Source organism: Canis lupus, chromosome 25 (assembly GCF_011100685.1).
Source record: "Canis lupus familiaris isolate Mischka breed German Shepherd chromosome 25, alternate assembly UU_Cfam_GSD_1.0, whole genome shotgun sequence".
In the NCBI taxonomy this organism is placed as follows: Eukaryota; Metazoa; Chordata; class Mammalia; order Carnivora; family Canidae; genus Canis; species Canis lupus.
The window spans coordinates 27,163,013-27,181,395 of NC_049246.1; the positions used below are offsets into that span (position 1 = coordinate 27,163,013).

Here is an 18,383-nt window from a genome sequence, read left to right on the forward strand (position 1 = left end):
GGCCCCATGTCGGGCTCCAAGCTCAGTGCAGAATCAGCTTCAGATTCTTTCTCCCTCTCCCTCTGCCCCACCCTGCTTGTGCTCATGCGCTCTCCCTCTCAATTAAACAAAAAATCTTTAAAAAAACAAAACAAAACCCAATTGATCCATTGCATCAAACAACATCAGATAATGAAGCACCTTGTCCAGAGTCATAGGAGCCTCCGTGCCCCCCAGCCCTTACCAGTGGAGAGAACCCTTCTCCATAGCTCAACTTCTGTGCTGGGCTGGAGTTGCTCATCTCCAAGAGCTACCCCAGGGTTTCCCACCAAGTCGGCACAGAAGTCTTCCAGCCTTTGATGTCAATTCCCAGGCTGCTTGTCACTTGTCTGTGGCTGAGCCAGGAGCAGATAAAGAAAGGAAAAGATGTGTAATCTCCTGTTCACTACCTTCTCCGGCTGCCCTGTATCTTCACTGAAAGAAAGATTGTTGCATGGACGTGACCACCATCTGGGCCCGAACACAAACTCGGCCTCTCCGGTTTCCCCCACAGTGGTGGGAGTGGTGGGTGCTTCCCCACTCTCCCTCCAGCTCTGAGGAGACACCCTCCTTCTCTCCTATGCGATGCATACTTGGTGTCTGCACACAGGGTCCCCTGACCAGGCACCTTCAGCTTCAGCTACCGACGGCTCCTTGTTCGACAGCTCTTTAAGGCCTTACACTTTTAAACAGAATTTGCACAGATTTTAAGCAGACACCTCAATGCTTCCAGTGCATGTTTCTGCTTGAACCGAGGCCTGGCTGAGATTGCCCCTAACAGCTGGCCAAGAGAAAAAGAGAGGCAGAGTTCTTTTCTCTTTTTAAAATTGCAGTAGGAATGCTCCACGTGAGATCCAGCCTCTTCACGAATTCAAATCTTTAAGCGTGACAGAAAATGATGTTCAGACAAAGGAGACTTCTTAAAGCAGCAGGACAAATATGAGAAAGGCAAACTAAATCGATTTTATTAGAGTTACCTGCCATCAATGAAACAGCAATTGGCCACCTGGAAATGTTTGTGTGTGAAGTGCCCGAACAACGAGGGACACTGGGCAGGCTTCCTGAGCTCACACAGGCTATCCAGTACCACCTTGTGGGGGAAGGTTCTGAGGGGCTGCAAATTCAGAAGTAAGCAGTGAGCAGAAACTGTATTTGGGCCACGTATTCACTCACTCAGCAACTAGTCATTAAGCACCTGCAATGTGCCAAGCACGGTTCTAGGAGCTGGGGCCCGATGTAGCCATAAGCAAAACAGAGAGAAAGCCCTGCCCTCACAGAGCTTACATTTCTTGAGGGAGAGGCAAATAACAAACAAAACAAATATTTTATTTTCTATGTTAGCAAATTACAGGCACTCAGGAGACTGGTGAATCTGGAAAGAGAGGTGACAGGAGAACAGAAGGCAGCTGGGAAAGGTTGCCTGGACAAGGTGACTTCTGAGCAAAGATGTGAGGATGGGAGGGAGCCAGCCCTGCCAATTTTGGAAGCAAGTGTGCCAGGATGAGAGAACAGCCAAGGGCAAGGCCTTGAGCTAAGAGAGCCCTCTGGTGTCTGAGTAGTAGCAAGGAGGCTGAGATGTGTCCCTCGGCTGCTTCTATAGGTTCGCCTGGCCTGGAGGTCTTGCCAGCAGAGCTGCTGCTTTGTTTAGTTTTAGTTTTGTTTTTTATTTAAAGAGCTTTATTAAGATACAATTTACATACCATTCAATTCACCCACTTGAAGTGTACAAGTCATTGACTTTAGTATATTCCCAGGGTTGTTACCACTACTACAGTTCATCTGAGAACATTTCCATTTCCACACAAGATACTTTGCCCCTCTTAGAGTTGCTCCCCTGTGAGGTCTTCCCCCAAATTCCATGCAGAGGGCAAAGGCTGGCAGAAGGAGCACTGGGTTGGGAGTCCACTGTGCTAGAATGCCGTGCCGGATTCTGGGGCAGATCCCTGCAATCTCATCTTCTCTGGGCCTGGCTACTATGAGTGAAGGCAGGAGGGAATCCTGAAGACCCTTTCAGTCCTGGTAGCCTGTGACTCTAAGGAAGAGAAAAGAGGGGGAAATCTCAGTGAAATTGGGGCAGTGGCTTTAGTTAGCTTGACATTCACATTAGAGACAATCTTGAACTCTGGGCCTCGTGGGAACTTTTAGCTCCATCCAGGACAGACTACAGTGAAATGCTCTTCAATAGATCTTTTCTCTTCCTTTAGATTTCCAAGGATTTGGATTTCCAAGGATTTAGATTTCCAAGATTTCCAAGCCCACGAGTGTCACAAACAATGCCTTCCTGTGTCACACATGTCTCACCACTGGGGAGGAGGGCAAAATGGCAGAGACCTCAAGAAGGAAACCCCCCTGGGGTGGTTCCCTATCCCCCTCAGCTGTTCCACGTCCAGCGTGGTTATGGGCGAAACATCTTGTTTGAGCCTCAACTTGTTCATCTGTAGAATTTGCCCCCAGGGACTCATTCAATTCTGGACCCAGCTGGAGTGCAACGCCGGTCGGGACATCCCGAGGAGTTCTAGGGTGGCTTTCCCTCGAGGGCCAGCCAACCCGAGGTAAGTGTTGGCTGGACGCTGACCAGCGGAGAGCTGAGTCCTCGACGAATCCTAGGCCTTCTAGTGCATTCTAGGCTTTCAGGCCCCGGAGCTGAGGGGCCTGCTGGCTGGAAAATCTGCTCCCCACCCCGTGACCACATGGGGGCCCTCTCATTCCCCTTATTTTCACAGCCCAGCCCTCTGAGTCCTCTTCTGCTTGTCCGCCTGCTGGGCTCCTGAGACTGTCACCTGAAAGAAAAGTCACTGCGTCCTGTTTTGCATGGTGGCTAACAACAAACAAAATAAATATTTTATTTTCTATATTAGCAAATCACCAGGCCTGGCTTTACACAACTGCTGTGCACGGAGGAGCTGCATCCTCTCCAACGCGGCCTTCGCCTCCTCTGAGCCTCGCGGCTCGTCATTTGTGCACCACAGCTAATAACTCCTGCCTCAGAGGGGGTTTGTCAGGAGTAAGTAAAACGTGTTTGTCCTCGGCACAAAGGGGGCAGTCTGACAACGGTGGCGAGTATTTCTACCGCCTGGCACGGAAGGCACACGGTGCTGCCGTCCTCAGCGAGGCTCTGGTGGCACCACGTCATTTTCCCTGGAAGGCTTTTCTCATCCAGGGCCGCTGGCCACAGAGAATTTGAGCTAAGGGGCCAGGACCACCCCTGAGTCAGGCCCACCCAGGCACCCACCATCCTCACCTGCTCAGCAGCCCTGCTTCCCTCGGCCAAACCGCTCACCTGAGCTGCCGCAGAACGAAAGGGTATGCGAGAGCCACCCTGTGCCCCTTGCCTTTCCTGAGCTTCCGTCCCAGCTCTGGAAACACAGCTAGCACTGTTGAGTGCTGAGTGGAGGCCGTGAGGCCAGAACGCCCACAGTGAAGTTCTAGTTACTCAGGGTCAGTCATCCTCAGGGCCACAGTGGCCCCACGTAAAGGAATCCAAGACCATTTTGGCTGATAAGAGTTTCTAGGGTTTTGACAACCATATCATATCCCACACCATGGGAGACAGGATGCACTCAGACTTCCAGCCTTTTAAAAAGATTGTATCAGCTTGGAGTGCCTGGGTGGTGCAGTCGGGTGAGCATCCGACTCTTGGTTTTGGCCCAGGTCATGATCTCAGTGCAGAGTCTGCTTGAGATTCTCTCTCCCTCTCCTTCTGCCCCTCCCACTCACACATTCTGTCTCTCAAATAAATAAACACATCTTTTTTTAAAAAAATATTTTATCGGCTTCTAAATGACTATAATGTTCCAAGTCCCCTCCTACACCAAGCCTGCAGGCCCCGCACCATCACGTCTCTGATGGGGCTTGGGAAGGACAGGGAGGCTGCAGATGAACTTTGCCTTTGGCTCGAGAGGTCTGATCTCATCCTGTAATATGCCAGGAACACACCCTTGACATCCCATGGCAAAATTCAAAAATTTGAAGTCTAGATTTTATAAACTCCAAATAGGAAGAGCAGCACCGAGAAGCTGAGTGGAGCCATCTCTCAAAGCCATTCCCCCTCCAGGCTGAAGCTTTTTACTCTCTCTGACTTGACTGCTTAGTCATTTCAATATCAGTAAAATTAAAACTTAAGAAGAGCTAATGCATGTGAAGCCTTTTACAATTTCCAGAGCACTTTTACATGTGTCCTGAGGCTCAGGATTGTTTGACATGACCATCATGAGGACGCATCTTTGGTAGTATGGGATACACAATGTGTATTCAATATGTTTATATACAATGTGTGTGTGTGTGTGTTTGTGTGTGTATTCTTTCTCTCTATAGATATACGGATATACACACTATATATAGATATATGAATATAGTGTATAGTATGTATATATATATCAAATTTGTGCCTATATGTTTTATACTCATAATTCATTAAATACTCCAAATCCACATTTTTACCCATGGTTCCAAAAACAGTAAAATAAAGGCAGATCTGTTTATACCAAGGCGTGTGTCCTTCCCAGGGCACCTCACGACCTGGGTTAAAATGCACTCACTCTGGGAACATCAGGGCATTGAGCCTAGTTGGCCATGAGCTCCTCAAGGAGAAGGGATTTACTGGAACTTTCCAGTGACAGCAGATGGTCTTCCCCACCGTGTGCTCCAGGCCAGCCAGGATCCAGGCATCTGTGAGGCCTGAACCATGCTAGCTGAGTGGCTGACATTTGTTCTAGAATCGGTAAAGTTTGTCTTTCTCCAGCTGGCTGTGAAGATAGTATTTTGATAGCGCTGACAGTGTCTTAGGAGACAAGCAAACAGAGGGCTAGCTTTAGCTTTCCTCTGCTGGGTTCTTTACATATCAGTGCTCGACCTTGATGCTCCTCAAGGAGAGCGGTGCTACCTTCTTGTTATCCGCTGGTTCCCAGAGTGGCCGTGAGCCCCTGGTGTGGCGCTCAGAAGAGACTCATTATACAGATAACAGACTTTAAAAATGCTGTTCTCATAGCCTCTCCCAATGTTGCACTATGTCTGTACCCCATGGGCCTCTTCCAGCATAGTCACTTCTCAGAGAGAACTCTTTAGAAAGCTTCAATCTCCAGCTATCAGAAATACCCAGGTTCCCAGTTTGGCTTTTGACTTACTGAGAATATTGAGGAAATAGGAATACTCAATCACAGGGCTTCTTAGCCTCATCAGCACTATATCTGGGACCAAATAATTCTTTTCTGTGTGTTGGGGGGCTGTCCTGTGCCTTACAGCAGCTCTAACAGCACGCCTGTCCCCTACCCACTGACTGCCAGTAGCCCTCACACCTGGTGTTGGGACATTGCCAAATGTCCCTGCTGGGAGTGGGGGCAAAATCACCCCTGTTGAGGATATTTGCCCTGCTGTTAAATGGATGATTGTGAGCATTGTGGGCTGAATATGGTCTCCTCTGGATTGGTTGGTTTGCATGGGAAAGGCACCAAGTTCTTGCTTTTCCTAGGAGGATCAGCAAAGTGCTGGATATCAAAGCAGTCAAGAATAAAAGGACATGCTTGATGCAGTAACCTCAGGCAAACCTTCTTACTTACCTCTTTGAGCCTTGGTTTCTTTGTCTGTAAAATGGAACACCAACAGATATTTCATTTGTCAGGATTAAATGAAGTAACTAACATAAGCAAAGTATGTGACATAATGCCTAATACATGTGAAACACCCAATAAATGTTATTTTCTCTTCCTCTCTCTCTTCTACCCTCAACTATTTCTTCCTAGGGACAAAGGCATAAATGTTGGCTAACTAGGGAATTCCCCTGTCCCATATTCAGGGGTAGAGGTGGGTGGTTGTGATGACTAGTGGGGTCACAGGCCCCTTTTCCTATGGGCCCACTTGGGAATCAGAGAATAGCTATAGACTTTTTTATGACACACTTTTGCACGTAGTTTCAGAAGGACCAGACCAAATCACGGCCCTACCCTTGGAACAGATGCACTAAAATTTAAAAAAAAATTTTTTTTTAATTTAAAAAAGGAACAAGTAAGAGAATAAGAGATAAAGTCTATCAAGATGGTGGGGGAAATGCTAAAGGTAGAAAATAAAGCATGGGAAGTGGGAGGAGACATGGGGGATGGTGGTGACAATTTTTCAACGTGGTTGTCAGGGATGGCCTGGCTGAGAAGCAGGTCTCTGAGTCAAGGGCTCGGTGAGGAACTTGGCTATCTGGGGGAAGGGCATTTCAGGCAGAGGAAGAGCAAATGCCTATGCGCTGAGGTGGGAGGGAGTCTGGAGCACATCTAGGATTGAGGGAGTTCGGGGAGCTGGTGGGAGGTGATTCCCACCCCCACAATACCCATTAAGCCCCTGCAGAGGGCAAGAGGATGGATCATGTAGGGCCTTGGACGAAAGCCTGACACCATGAAAAGAACATTAGATCTGCACTCATTGGGGAAGGGAGTTACTGAAGGTAACTGACAGATGACACGTATTGCTCCCAGGCAGTAGCATGCAGGGTCCCTGGAGGCTTTTAAAAGGACCGACCATGGTGTTAACTCTGAACAAGGTGGCACATCAGTCAGGATGGGCTGGCCATGCTGCCGTGTAGAATACCCAAACAATTCTGTTGGCTTAAAAAGTTGATTCATTTCCTGTTTGTTGCACATCTGTCCCAGGTCACTGGCAGAGTGGCCTATTCTTGGAGCATGGGAGAGCATGGCCTTCTGCCTGGAAGTGACACACATACTCCTACTCATGTCTCCCTGGTCAGAGCAAGCCACAGACCACAACTGAGTTCAACAGGGCAGGAATGCATATTGCCCCATGGGAAAGGCTCTGAAAATCAGTGACCACGGACAGCCTACCATGCCTGGGAGGCCACGCAGAGGGGCACATATTAGCTTAGTGAATACATTGTTGGGATAAGCACAGATGCTGGGAAATGAGTTAGGAGGCCATGCCAAAGGTCCAGGCAAGGGAGATGGATGTGCCTCCCAATATCCTGGGACACTCAGGGCCTTCCAGGGCTGAGAGTTCAGATTGGCAGGCCCACAAATTTGACTTTGTCAGTGCTCACAGAGATGATCAGAGGGCTGCCACACACTAACCAAACTGATAAGAAATTGATGTATAAATCTGAATGCTAATTCATTAATCTGTAGGTATGGGTGAGGAGACATACCTTTCCGGGTGTTTAAAAAAGGACTGAGTTTGGGATTTAGGCAGGCCAGCGTTCAAATCCTAATTCTGTGATTTCTTAACTACTTGATATGCAAAATTTCCTCAGCCTGTGAGCCTCAGTCTCCCCATCTTCAGATCAGCCCACTGCTTCAGATACATTTGCAGGGAAGAATGATTGAGTTAATGTGTGTCAAGTGGTTAGCCTAGAGTTGGGGCCATGGTAGCTGTTTAGTAGAGGGGAGTGATCATTATTATTGAAATCATTAATAACGGTTAGCAGATGAAGATCAGCCTGGATACAGAGGCAGTAAAGAGATATTTCCTATAAACCGTGGTGAGATAATGTTCTACTATAGGGATTACCTGTGTAGTGGCCAAATTCTGTCCTCCTTGGCCCATCTTTTTCTTCAGGGTGTGGTACGGGTTTTCAGATGTCAGCTTTCCCAAGCCTTTCCAGTCTTCCCTCCCTCTGTTTACACTAGGGCACTCTGATTGCCCTTGGGTTTTTCCACATTGACTCAGCCACACATATTTGTAGGTCCTGAGGGTTCCATCCACAGATGGTAGATGCCATCTTCTATTTGGACCCTCACTAAGGGTCAGTCTGGAAATATCAAGGGTGTTTTAAGGTGGTTACCATGTGGTAATCTCATGTGGGGATCACACCCTTCCAAACACAAAAATGTGACAAAAATGAGGACGTCAATGCTTGCAAAAGACTCTTAAAAAAGACTGTCAGATCTTCAATTATTTACTGTAAGCCTATTGTTAGTGAAAGTTTAAAAAAGGGAATGGTTTCTTCATCGGTTTCACATCAAACTTGTTAAGTATAATTCTCACTGATAGCCAGTAGTATGTCGGTTTGCCTAGAAGTATGGTGTTGGAATATGGAGGACAGCCTGATGGGGCCCATCTAACTTGCAATGAGGCCCACTACATTTTTCAAGAAGGATAATAGATCCTGACAAGCAGCATGCTGGTAAATACTTAACAACAAGCTCTTAGCAGAGTTGGGGGACCTCTGATTTGTAGCAGTAGAAATTTCTGTAGTATCAACATTCCCACCACGCCTATTTCAAGCCTCCAGCATGACATTAGCCAGCCCACAGAATTCCTGCAAATTTCACAATTGGATCTCACAAGCCAGGATGAGCCAGCTCAAGCACACTGATCACAGATGAGGAGTGAGATAATCCCAGGTTTTGTTTGTTCGCTCTCTCGCTTACTACCTGTGTAACTTTGGCCAAGTTACTCAGCGTCTTTGGGCCTGGCTCATAGATGGCATTGGCGAGGCTTGTTTCCCTCCCCCTGTTGTCTGAATAGGAAGGTAACCTTGTATCAGTGCTCCCTTGCTGTGTCTCCTGGATGGAGGTGAGGACAGGAGGCAGACAGGAATGTTTTGAGAACCATACACACAGCTGCTTTATCTTTATTTTGGGAGCATTTCCAAGAAGAGACTGGACTTTTTAAAAATGTAGGAAGATATGGGGAAGTTGAATGGGTGTAGTGAAGAATCACTCACCTAAAAGGAGCTAGGTATGGGGAAAATACACATGGGGGATTTGAAGAGCAAATGGTTGAGTTCCCCTTACATTAGCTTCAGGGAAGAGGTAAAGGTCCAAAGATATAGATGTTGACCTTGGTAGACAAATAGCCAGTTGAGCATGTTTCTTGATTTGGAGAACCTCTAGGGGTACGATACGATACAAATTGAGTATGAATGTAATGTCAGAATATGGCTGCAGCCATATTGAAGACTCTTACTTCAGGGTCCATTTCCTAACCTATAAAATGGAGATAACAGCCCAGCAAAGAAAGGATGGCATAACTAGGGCAATAGCTAACAGTCAAGTGTGAGGAAGGACAGAATGAATCCAAATGCCAAATGTCACACAGCATCAGGAGAGACAAGTCATCTGCATGGTGCTCTGAGGAATTGGTTGATGACTTATGCTGGGGCTGAGGGTCAGGAGTAAAGAGGGGGGCAGGGGAGTTAAGAAGCAAGATTACCCTCAAGAAGTTTGGAAGAGAAGAGACACAGGGAGGTGGCTTCTCACTGGCAGAAGGTATAGGGTTCAGGGAGGATCTAGTCTTTGTAAGATGGGACGAACTTGACCTTGGTTATATGCTGATGGGAGGGAGCCAGGAGAGAGGGAGCTGGGAATCTGCGTGGTTGACTCTTCTTATCCCTGCTCTACCCTGTGCTTAGTGCCCCCACCAAACCCCTCTTCTAAATGTTTTTCCAACATGTGATTTAGTGGTGGAACTAAGCACTTGTGGCAGAAAGGTGGGGGACAGCAGCTGATGACAGAACTGGGTGTGCACATGTCACCCTGCAAAACAAGGTCCTGCCTTTGACTTCATCTACTCGCACTCAGAAAGTCTTGTGGCCATCTCTCAATACCCCCTGGGTGTTCTCAGAGTATTCCTTGAACCCCCATGCTGGGTTCTCCCCATGAGATACTATAGTGTCTGGTTTCTCCTTCAAGCTCTCTTTCTGTTGATGTGTTGGGACTCCCACCTGATGGCCCCTTGGTGCAGCCCTGCTCTGGTTATGGCCCTGCTTTGGACTTGTCATGTATCAACTTCCCTACCTCACCCTGGTGGCTGTACCCTGATCCCTTCCACTATGTCATAGCTTTCCTTCTGATTCTTCCACTTCATCAGCCCCTTGCTCTCTGATTTTTAGAGGCTGTCCTCCCCCAGACACCATGTCCCTATGCTTCTCATGCAATGGAACATCCACACTCACATTTTTTATTTTATTCCCCAACTGGCATAAGTTTGAGTGAGAGTGATGCTTGGATATCACACTGATGCCACCAAATTGGACCCTCCCTAATGACTACCCCTCTTTGGTAAGGAGTGTCCAACTGCAAATTGCATCCCCTCCCTCTCTGTTCCATTGGCTAGCCATAAGGTATGGCCATTCCATTTCTGGAAATCTTAAACCCTGGGTCTAGTGATCAGAACGTGAAGGCCCCTCTCGTGAGCTTTTCTCAGGAGGACTGACCCGCTAGGAGGCTCCAGGTTAGTGTCTTCCCAGCTGGTGGGGCTGGGCTCCAGTTGGCTCATTGGGCCAGCTACAAGCCCCACCTCCTGATCTGCACCAGGAAAAGTGAGCAAGCCATGAAGGTCACTGCCCAGAACTTGTCACAGCTGAACGTGAAGTGTTTAACAATTTCCAGTCTGATCTTTGGAAGACAGAAAGTCATGGAGCCATAGTGGGAGCAAATCATAAATGTTCCCAGGCCTGTCTGAGAATCTCATTGGGGGCCACAAGGTCCCTTTCAAGGCTGGTTCCTCTGGGCTTGGGTCTTGGCCAGGATAATGCATTGGCTTTTGGGTTGACCTCAGGTGAGACAGAAATCTTCCAAGTGAGCCACAGCAGTGAAGGAAAACCTTGTACGTCTTCCCTCTGCAATGGAATACACTGCAGGCCTTGGAAGATTAATCACTTGACAGAGGGAAAGTGATCTCAGTTAATTCTATTGGAGTCACCTCTTTCTTTGTGGCTTGAATGTTATTCTGCTGAGGAAGGTGGACTAGAATGCAAATTTGGTTTGTAGCTCCAAAACCAAGTGCCTCTCTCAGATACCCATGGCTACTATACTTCTTGTCAACTCAGCAAAAGATTCAAATCCTTTGTACCCAGGTGCCTAGACTTTCTTTCCACTCCCCTCACGCAGTCTCTTCTAAGATCATGTCTGGAAGGCCCATTAGTACAGTGGTTACTTTCAAGCACAGGTGTCAGAGGCCGAGTTTGAATCCTGACTCTACTTCTTGACAGATATATGGTTTTTGAAAAATATCTTAAGTTTCTTCTAAAAAATGGAATTAGGGACCCCTAGGTGGCTCAGTGATTGAGCATCTGCCTTCAACTCAGGGCATGATCCCAGGTCTGGGGACCAAGTCCTGCATTGCGCTCCCTGTGGGGAGCCTGCTTCTCCCTCTGCCTGTGTCTCTGCCTCTCTCTGTGTGTCTCTCATGAATAAATAAATAAAATCTTTTAAAAAATGGAATTAGAAAACTGTGCTAGTTTGCTGGGGCTACTCTGATAAAATGCCACAGACTGGGTGGCTAAAACAGCATATCTTTATTTCTTTACCATTCTAGAGGCTGGAGGTCTAAGATCAAGGTGGAGTCAGGGTTGGTTTCTCTGGAGGCCTCTTCCCCTGGCTTGCAGATGGCCTCCTTCTCCCCATGTCCTCATATGGCCTTTCTTCTGTGTGAGCACATTCTTGGTGTTTCTGTGTGACCAAATCCCACTTTCTCATAAGAGCACAAATCAAATTGGATTAGGGCTGCCTCTAATGATGTTATTTAACTTAATCACCTCTTTAAAGGCCCTGTCACCAAATGCAGTCACATTCTGAGGTCCTAGGGATTAGGGCTTCAACATATGATTTTTTTTTTTTTTTTTTTTTTGCAGGAAGGATGACACAGGTCAGCCCACAATAAGTACCTACATCACCAAGTTCTTCTAAATAAGATAATGGATATACATGCTCAGTGAATCATGCTATGTTCTCTGGGACAGTCAGGTACACAGAGAACACATCTGTCTCCCTCCCTCCCTTGCCCCAGTGGAGCCTCCAGAATTAGCTGGTTGCCCTGAAGCACCTTCTGCTGACAGTTCTTCAAGGTGCACTTATGGTCCTGTGGGTTTGTGAGGCCACAAGCATTGTCCAGAGAAACGATGCAAAGGTGGCAAATCATGGGACATTTGATTCATTGACCAAGTATAACAAATGTACCAATGTCATAGATAGGATTCAGAAAAGTTTCCCGGAGATGAGTTGATAACAAGTGTATCTAATATCCTGTACTATTGGTTTCTGAGTCCCTGGAGACTAAGTGTTACTCTCTGTTGAGCATCCAGTAAGAAACACACCTCCCAAATGGGGTCCTTATTTATTTATTTATTTATTTATTTATTTATTTATTTATTTTCCAAATGGGGTCATGATCTCTGGTGTTTCTGGTTTCCCTCTAGGATGTACTCAGCCCTTTAGCAGCACTAACTCTGGACTCCCCAAAAAATATGTCTAGAGCTTTGCATAGAACAGGGAGTTCTTTGGTGAATGTGGTGAATTAGAAAGTAGCCACCTTCAGGCGTACCACGCCCCCCCAGGATCATTTCTGCCAATGCTGCTGGCAGAAAGAGTAGGACAGGCTTACCATGGCATGAGGCCCCCACTCATGTTCCTTTTTGTCCCTGCTCACCATGCTCTGAAGAAAAGAGACTCCAGACAAACATACTCTGAAGAAAAGAGTCTCCAGACAAACATACTCTCCAGGGCAGCCCTGGTGGCACAGCGGTTTAGCACCACCTGCAGTCCAGTGCGTGATCCTGGAGACCCTGGATTGAGTCCCACGTTGGGCTCTCTGCATGGAGCCTGCTTCTCCCTCTGCCTGTGTCTCTGCCTCTCTCTCTCTCTGTCTCTATGAATAAATAAATAAAATTAAAAAAATAAAAAACATGCTCTCCAGTCTTGGGCAAGGCCTCTGCCCTGGGCATCCTGCACCCACGCCACATATCAGAAGTTTCACCTTTCCCTTTTCCCTTTAACTTGGAGCATTTGCACAATGCCAAGGATGTGGTGTGGCATTCAGGACCCTGAGGGGCCAACAGCTTGGTGTTAGAATAGACATCTGCCATTAGAGAAGGCTGATGACCTTTATTACATATGACCTCAAGAAAGGTGCTCCCTGGTGGGCCTCTCGAGAGCCAAACTGACAAAGGGACAGGGAGCATTAAGAATGAAGAGCCAGGACAAACGTGATCAGGCCAGCAGAGAGCTGTACTGTGGGCCTAGCTGTACTGTCAGTGGTTCTCAGGGTAATCCTGGTAAGGAACCCAAATCCCTGCACTTCTGCATCCTGTTGAATGAGTGGGTTGAAGTGGATGGTCTATGAAGCTTCCTGTGGATATACTGTTTGGTGACCTAAAACCTACCAAGTTGGGAACAGATAAGGCAGAGAGGCAAGCCTGGGGCTGGGCATCCACTGGCCAACTGCCCCACAGAAGTGATCTGTCATCCATGTAACTATGTCCCAATCCCTCCTTGTAATTCACATTAATGTCTTATGATGTTTGGGGAACATTCCTGCCATATTCCAGAGAGCAGTTCCAGAAACATTAACCAAGAACCAAGGCCATGTACAGGTTAGCTCTGAGGGAAGCAGTTTCTGTAACACTTCATGAAAGGTGAGGCAGGTGTTAACAGAACACTAGCCCTCAGAACCACAGTATTAGATCTGGAGATGTCATAGGTAACCCAGAAGATAGAATAATGAGGAAGAATTAATTTGGCTTTGCTATGTGCGATTGATGGACATTTGAATTTCTGTTTATTCATATTTGGTGTGGACGGGGTAAGTGTAACAACACAGAGAGCACAGAGATCAGTACCATGAATGAAGGCTGAGGGGCTGTCCTGCTTCCATCCGCCTAGTCTGTTCAAAAACACACTCAGAATAAGACTGAGTTAGACTGTGCTCTGGCAAAAGCTAAGCTGCTTTTTCTTATTTCATGAGCTTGGCACTCATGTTTTTCTTAGAACTGGAGAAGTAATACATTTTGATTTATTAGAAGGAACAAAAAAAAATCAAGTCTTCTTCCCATTCAACTTCTATAGAATTCCCATCTGATTATTAAGGGTCAGCTGTACCACCAAGATTATTAACATCAAGAAACGAGTTCACCAGGAGAGGGCTGATGTCACAAAGAAGTTTAAAAGGAACTTTCTGATGATGCTCCAGGATTGGTAATAAGCCTGGCACCGACTACCAAGATGATCACACGTTCCCTACCCTCTGGAAACTGATAGCCTAAATCATGTGACTCCCAAGAGGTCCCATTCCCCTCCCTGCTCTACCCCACTAGACATCAAGAACACAGGAGGCTCTGAAAGGTTAGCACTATCACTGTGTCATGGTTGTGGAGCATATGTGACCTCAGCAGGTGCCAGTGGAAATGTCCTGTGTGTACAAAGAGCGGAGAAGGACACACAAAATATTGTGTCCAGAACTTTCCAAAATGGTGAGAGGAAACTTGTTAGGTGTTTTCAAGATTGGCTTCTATGGCGAAATTGGGATGGTTTCTTCTGTTTGTTTTCAGTGGCGGTTGCTGATATTACAAAAGCATATAAAAGAATATTACAACTCATTGTAACAGTTAACAATCTGGGGTTTTTCTACGCTCATGCCACATAATGGTTTTTATTATTGTGCTATATTGTTCTGCAAGCTGTAAACCTGAGTGTCTCTGAGATGTTGGAAGGGAGCTATGTGAGTGAGGTGGGTGAGGAAGGTGAATACAGGGAGAGTGTAAAATGCCAGGGGACTTTGACTCCCCTTGATGTTTGGAGGGGAGTGGGACTGTGAGCAGGGCCCCAGGGAAAGACAAATCAAAGTCTTCAGAGCTGGGGCAGTTTCATGAATCTCTTGATGAGCCAGTTTCTGGATCTCTGAACTGACAGAGGTTAATGTGGTGACTTTGACTTCAGTCTGGAAGAATGTTGTAGGGGAATTGTGTCTGGTGTGAGAGTGGGGAACTTGGTAGGAAGAGGGGTGCCAAAAGGACCATATTCAGGATTCTAATTGAATTTGGTTGCATTTAGTTCTGAAATCTGGGGAGAAAGGAAAAACAAAAGAGCCTTCAGGTAGACAGAGTGGAGAAGATGCGTGAGGGTGTTGAGGAGTGATGGGGAGTCTCTCTTGAGAGGGAGTTGTGTGGTAATACCTACCTAATTCGTTTCTTGTGGGTGGAGCTGGAGAGACTCCAGTAACTATTTGTTGTGTTTAGTTTGATTTAGTTACACATAACCGATAAGCAGCCTTACAAATAAAATTGCTCTACGAAATTGAAGTATCCCTTGGGATCAGACACGTTCACTTGCCCGCCGAGGAGAAATGCAGAGGATAAGGGAGTGGAAAAGGCTTTCCCAAAGCATGAGCAACAGGACTGTTGAGTCAGGGCTGAGATCAGGCAAGGAAGGGCCTCCCAAGTCAAAGCCTCAGAGAACTTTGAGCAGAGTAGTAGGTTGGAGAAGGCAACAAGGATGGGACGAGAATGAGAGAGGCGAGAATGAATAAGAAAGGCAGCCACTACAACAGACAGGATATCCCAAGGCCCTTGGTCAGGATGGCCTTAGGCAGGGGATGGAGAAACTGAAGGCAAAAGCCTCAGTTAAGAAGTTTGAGTGAACTGATGACCAAAGAGCAAGAGAGACTCCAGTCCCTTCTCAGAGGAGAATCCCAAGCTGTAGTAACTTGGGATAGTGAGCAAGCTGTGGGGCTTCACTATCAGTGATCCATTCTGTGGGCTCCTCTGAGAGCACAGGCTGCTGGTGACGGGGCCACTGACTCCGGCCACCATCGGTGTGCAACAAGGATCCCCGCAAGCTCATGATTCCTTAAAATGGAACACATACCTCCTGGCCCACAGTACATGCAGTGAATCCCCATGGCAGGCCCAGGTCGCGGCTCCTTGGCCAGGCACAGCAGCCTCTGCTTAACTCTTGAGTCGTGGGTCCCCAGGATCTCCGGACTGGGGGGGGGGGGGTGGTAAAAAGTAAACCTAGACCCCAGAAGTTGTCAGCTTAGGGAACAGCTGTGACCTCAAAATCCAGTACCTGATTATGTGTTTCTTTCTCCCTCCTCCTTTAGACCGTGGTGTGTGTGGGCGTCTCCTCGGCTGGCAGCCCCCGCTGTGCCCGGCGCCTGATGTCCAAGGTTTTGACTGTGTGGGTTTGTGTCTTTTCCGGCAGGTGTCTCCTCTGTGACTTCCCTGATGTCCCTGGCTTGGGTGCTAGCCTCCTATCACAAGCTGCTGCGGGACTCCAGGGACGACAAGAAGAGTATGAGCTACAGAGGGGCCCTCATCCACCTCTTCTGGCGCCTCTTCACCATCTCATCCAGAGTTATCTCTTTTGCCCTCTTTGCTTCCATATTCCAGCTCTACTTCGGAATCTTCGTGGTGGTTCACTGGTGCGCCATGGCCTTCTGGATCATCCATGGCGGAACAGACTTCTGCATGTCCAAGTGGGAGGAGATCCTCTTCAACATGGTGGTAGGGATTGTGTACATTTTCTGCTGGTTTAACGTCAAGGAAGGGCGGACTCGATATCGAATGTTTGCATATTATACGATAGTCTTGACCGAGAATGCTGCCTTGACGTTCCTTTGGTATTTTTACAGAAACCCGGAGACCACTGACTCCTATGCGGTGCCAGCACTGTGTTGTGTCTTTATTAGCTTTGTGGCTGGGATCGCATTGATGCTCTTATATTATGGTGTGCTGCATCCCATGGGGCCGCGAGCTAAGATTTTTGCCAGCTCCTGTTGTGCCGAGCTGCTCTGGGGCATCCCTTTGCCCCCCGATGTTGAGCCCATGGCGCCTCAGACCCCTGGGTACCGGGGGACCCAGGTCACGCCTACCAGAGCCGTAACGGAACAACAGGAGGATCTCACGGCTGACACTTGCTTGCCCGTTTTCCAAGTGAGACCCATGGTGCCCTCTACCCCGTCGGGGCGTCCTTATCCCCCAGAAGGGCCCCTCATTAAGATTGACATGCCAAGAAAGAGATACCCAGCTTGGGATGCTCATTTTGTAGACAGGAGGTTGAGAAGGACTATTAACATTCTGCAGTATGTCACCCCGACGGCAGTAGGCATTCGGTATCGAGACGGACCGCTCCTTTATGAGTTGTTACAGTATGAGTCTTCACTCTAAGAGCATCTTGACCCAAGTTGAGAAGGGAACCTTAAGTTTGGTTTGCGGTAAACACCGCTCACAAGAAATATAACCCTCCCTTCCCCTGATACACAAAACCACCACCACCACCACCACCACCACCACCAACACCACCACCAACACCACCACCAATGCTACAAAAAAAAAAAAAAAGAAAAGAATAAGTCACAACCCCTTCAGATAAGCTTTCTTTCCAGTCGCTGTATGTATACAAAGATATTCTCTATGTTTTGTAAGTAAAAACAAAAAGAAAACTTTTCTTTTGTTTTTTACACATAAGAAACAGTATTGAAAAAAATCCCACACTATGGTTCATAGGGTGGAGAAGGAGGAGTTGTCTCCACTCCAAAAGAAAAAAAAAGTTTTATACCTTACACCAAGTGTAGATCATTTACGGGATTGGTGCTGATTGAAAGAACAAAACAAAACAAAACAAAACAAACACAAACAAACAAAACCTTCAACTGCCTTATGCCCTTATAGGTGCTGAGTTTCATTAAGTACTGTCATGTTTCCTCATGCAAAACTCTCTGGTGACTTTTGCACCAAGAGAGGGAAAATTAAACAATCAAATGAAACAAATCTAGAAACAAAACAAAAACTAACCAACAAAAAACCGCAAAGCAATCATTCTTCCTATCCAATTATTTGTATCGAACAAAACAAATTTACCAAAAGCAAAGGCATAGGAGCCCCTCCTCCTTTTTGATTCCTCTCCCTGTCACCTGTCCTTGCCCCCAACTTATCAGCGCCTTCTAGGAGCCAAAAGGCTAGCTGTTTGAAACTCAGATGGCTGGAAAAGGTACTTGAAGGCTGACTATGTGCCATTTTAGCATTCACCTGCTAAGAATCACATTTGCATCCTGGGGTAAAGCAAACAGGACAAAACAAAAAGCCACCCCAATAATTCTATAAGAACAGGCAATTCTAAAGCAAATTAAAGGAAATTTCCATTTATGTAATCAAAGAACATCAGTAATAATAAAACTCAGCATAGTAGCAAAAAGAATGACATCAATTTAAAGGCACAATACTTAAATCAGTGACCGGCAAAAATGATTTGTTCTGTCATTTTAAGGCCGTGAAAGGTATACATTTATCACATGTGATATTGTGTAAGGCCTCTTCTGTTTCCATTTGGTGGGAAGCCTTAAATTGATCTGGAAAGAATTCTTCATTTTTCATTTGTGCTTTTTAAAAATATTAACAAAAGTTAAGGAAAATTAGAATATAAAAAAAAAAGTCAAATTGTAATAACTGACCCATTTCAAAGATTGTTTGGTGCTTCTGTCTTTCACCATTGTGGTTGGCTGAAAGTCATTCAGCTCACTTGGTGCATCTGGGTTGAGTGGGAAATTTTGTGTGTGCAGTGAGTGTGTGTGTGTGTGTGTGTGCGTGTGTGTATGTGTGTGCCCATAGCACACGTATATATGTGTGTATGTGTCTGCTGCAAGGTCTTGCCAGAAAT

The 18,383-nt window shown here is 46.7% G+C and overlaps 1 protein-coding gene across 1 annotated transcript in view; it reads left to right on the forward strand.

Annotated features, from left to right (window-relative positions):
* LOC486082 (XK-related protein 6) overlaps positions 1–18,169 on the forward strand; it is a 33,279-nt gene extending 15,110 nt beyond the window's left edge. Inside the window, exon 3 of the mRNA XM_038573660.1 lies at positions 15,930–18,169. Coding sequence (XP_038429588.1) covers positions 15,930–16,894 — 965 coding nt within the window. The 3' untranslated portion in view covers positions 16,895–18,169. The remainder of the gene's footprint in view (positions 1–15,929) is intronic.
* The last annotated feature ends 214 nt before the right edge of the window (positions 18,170–18,383 follow it).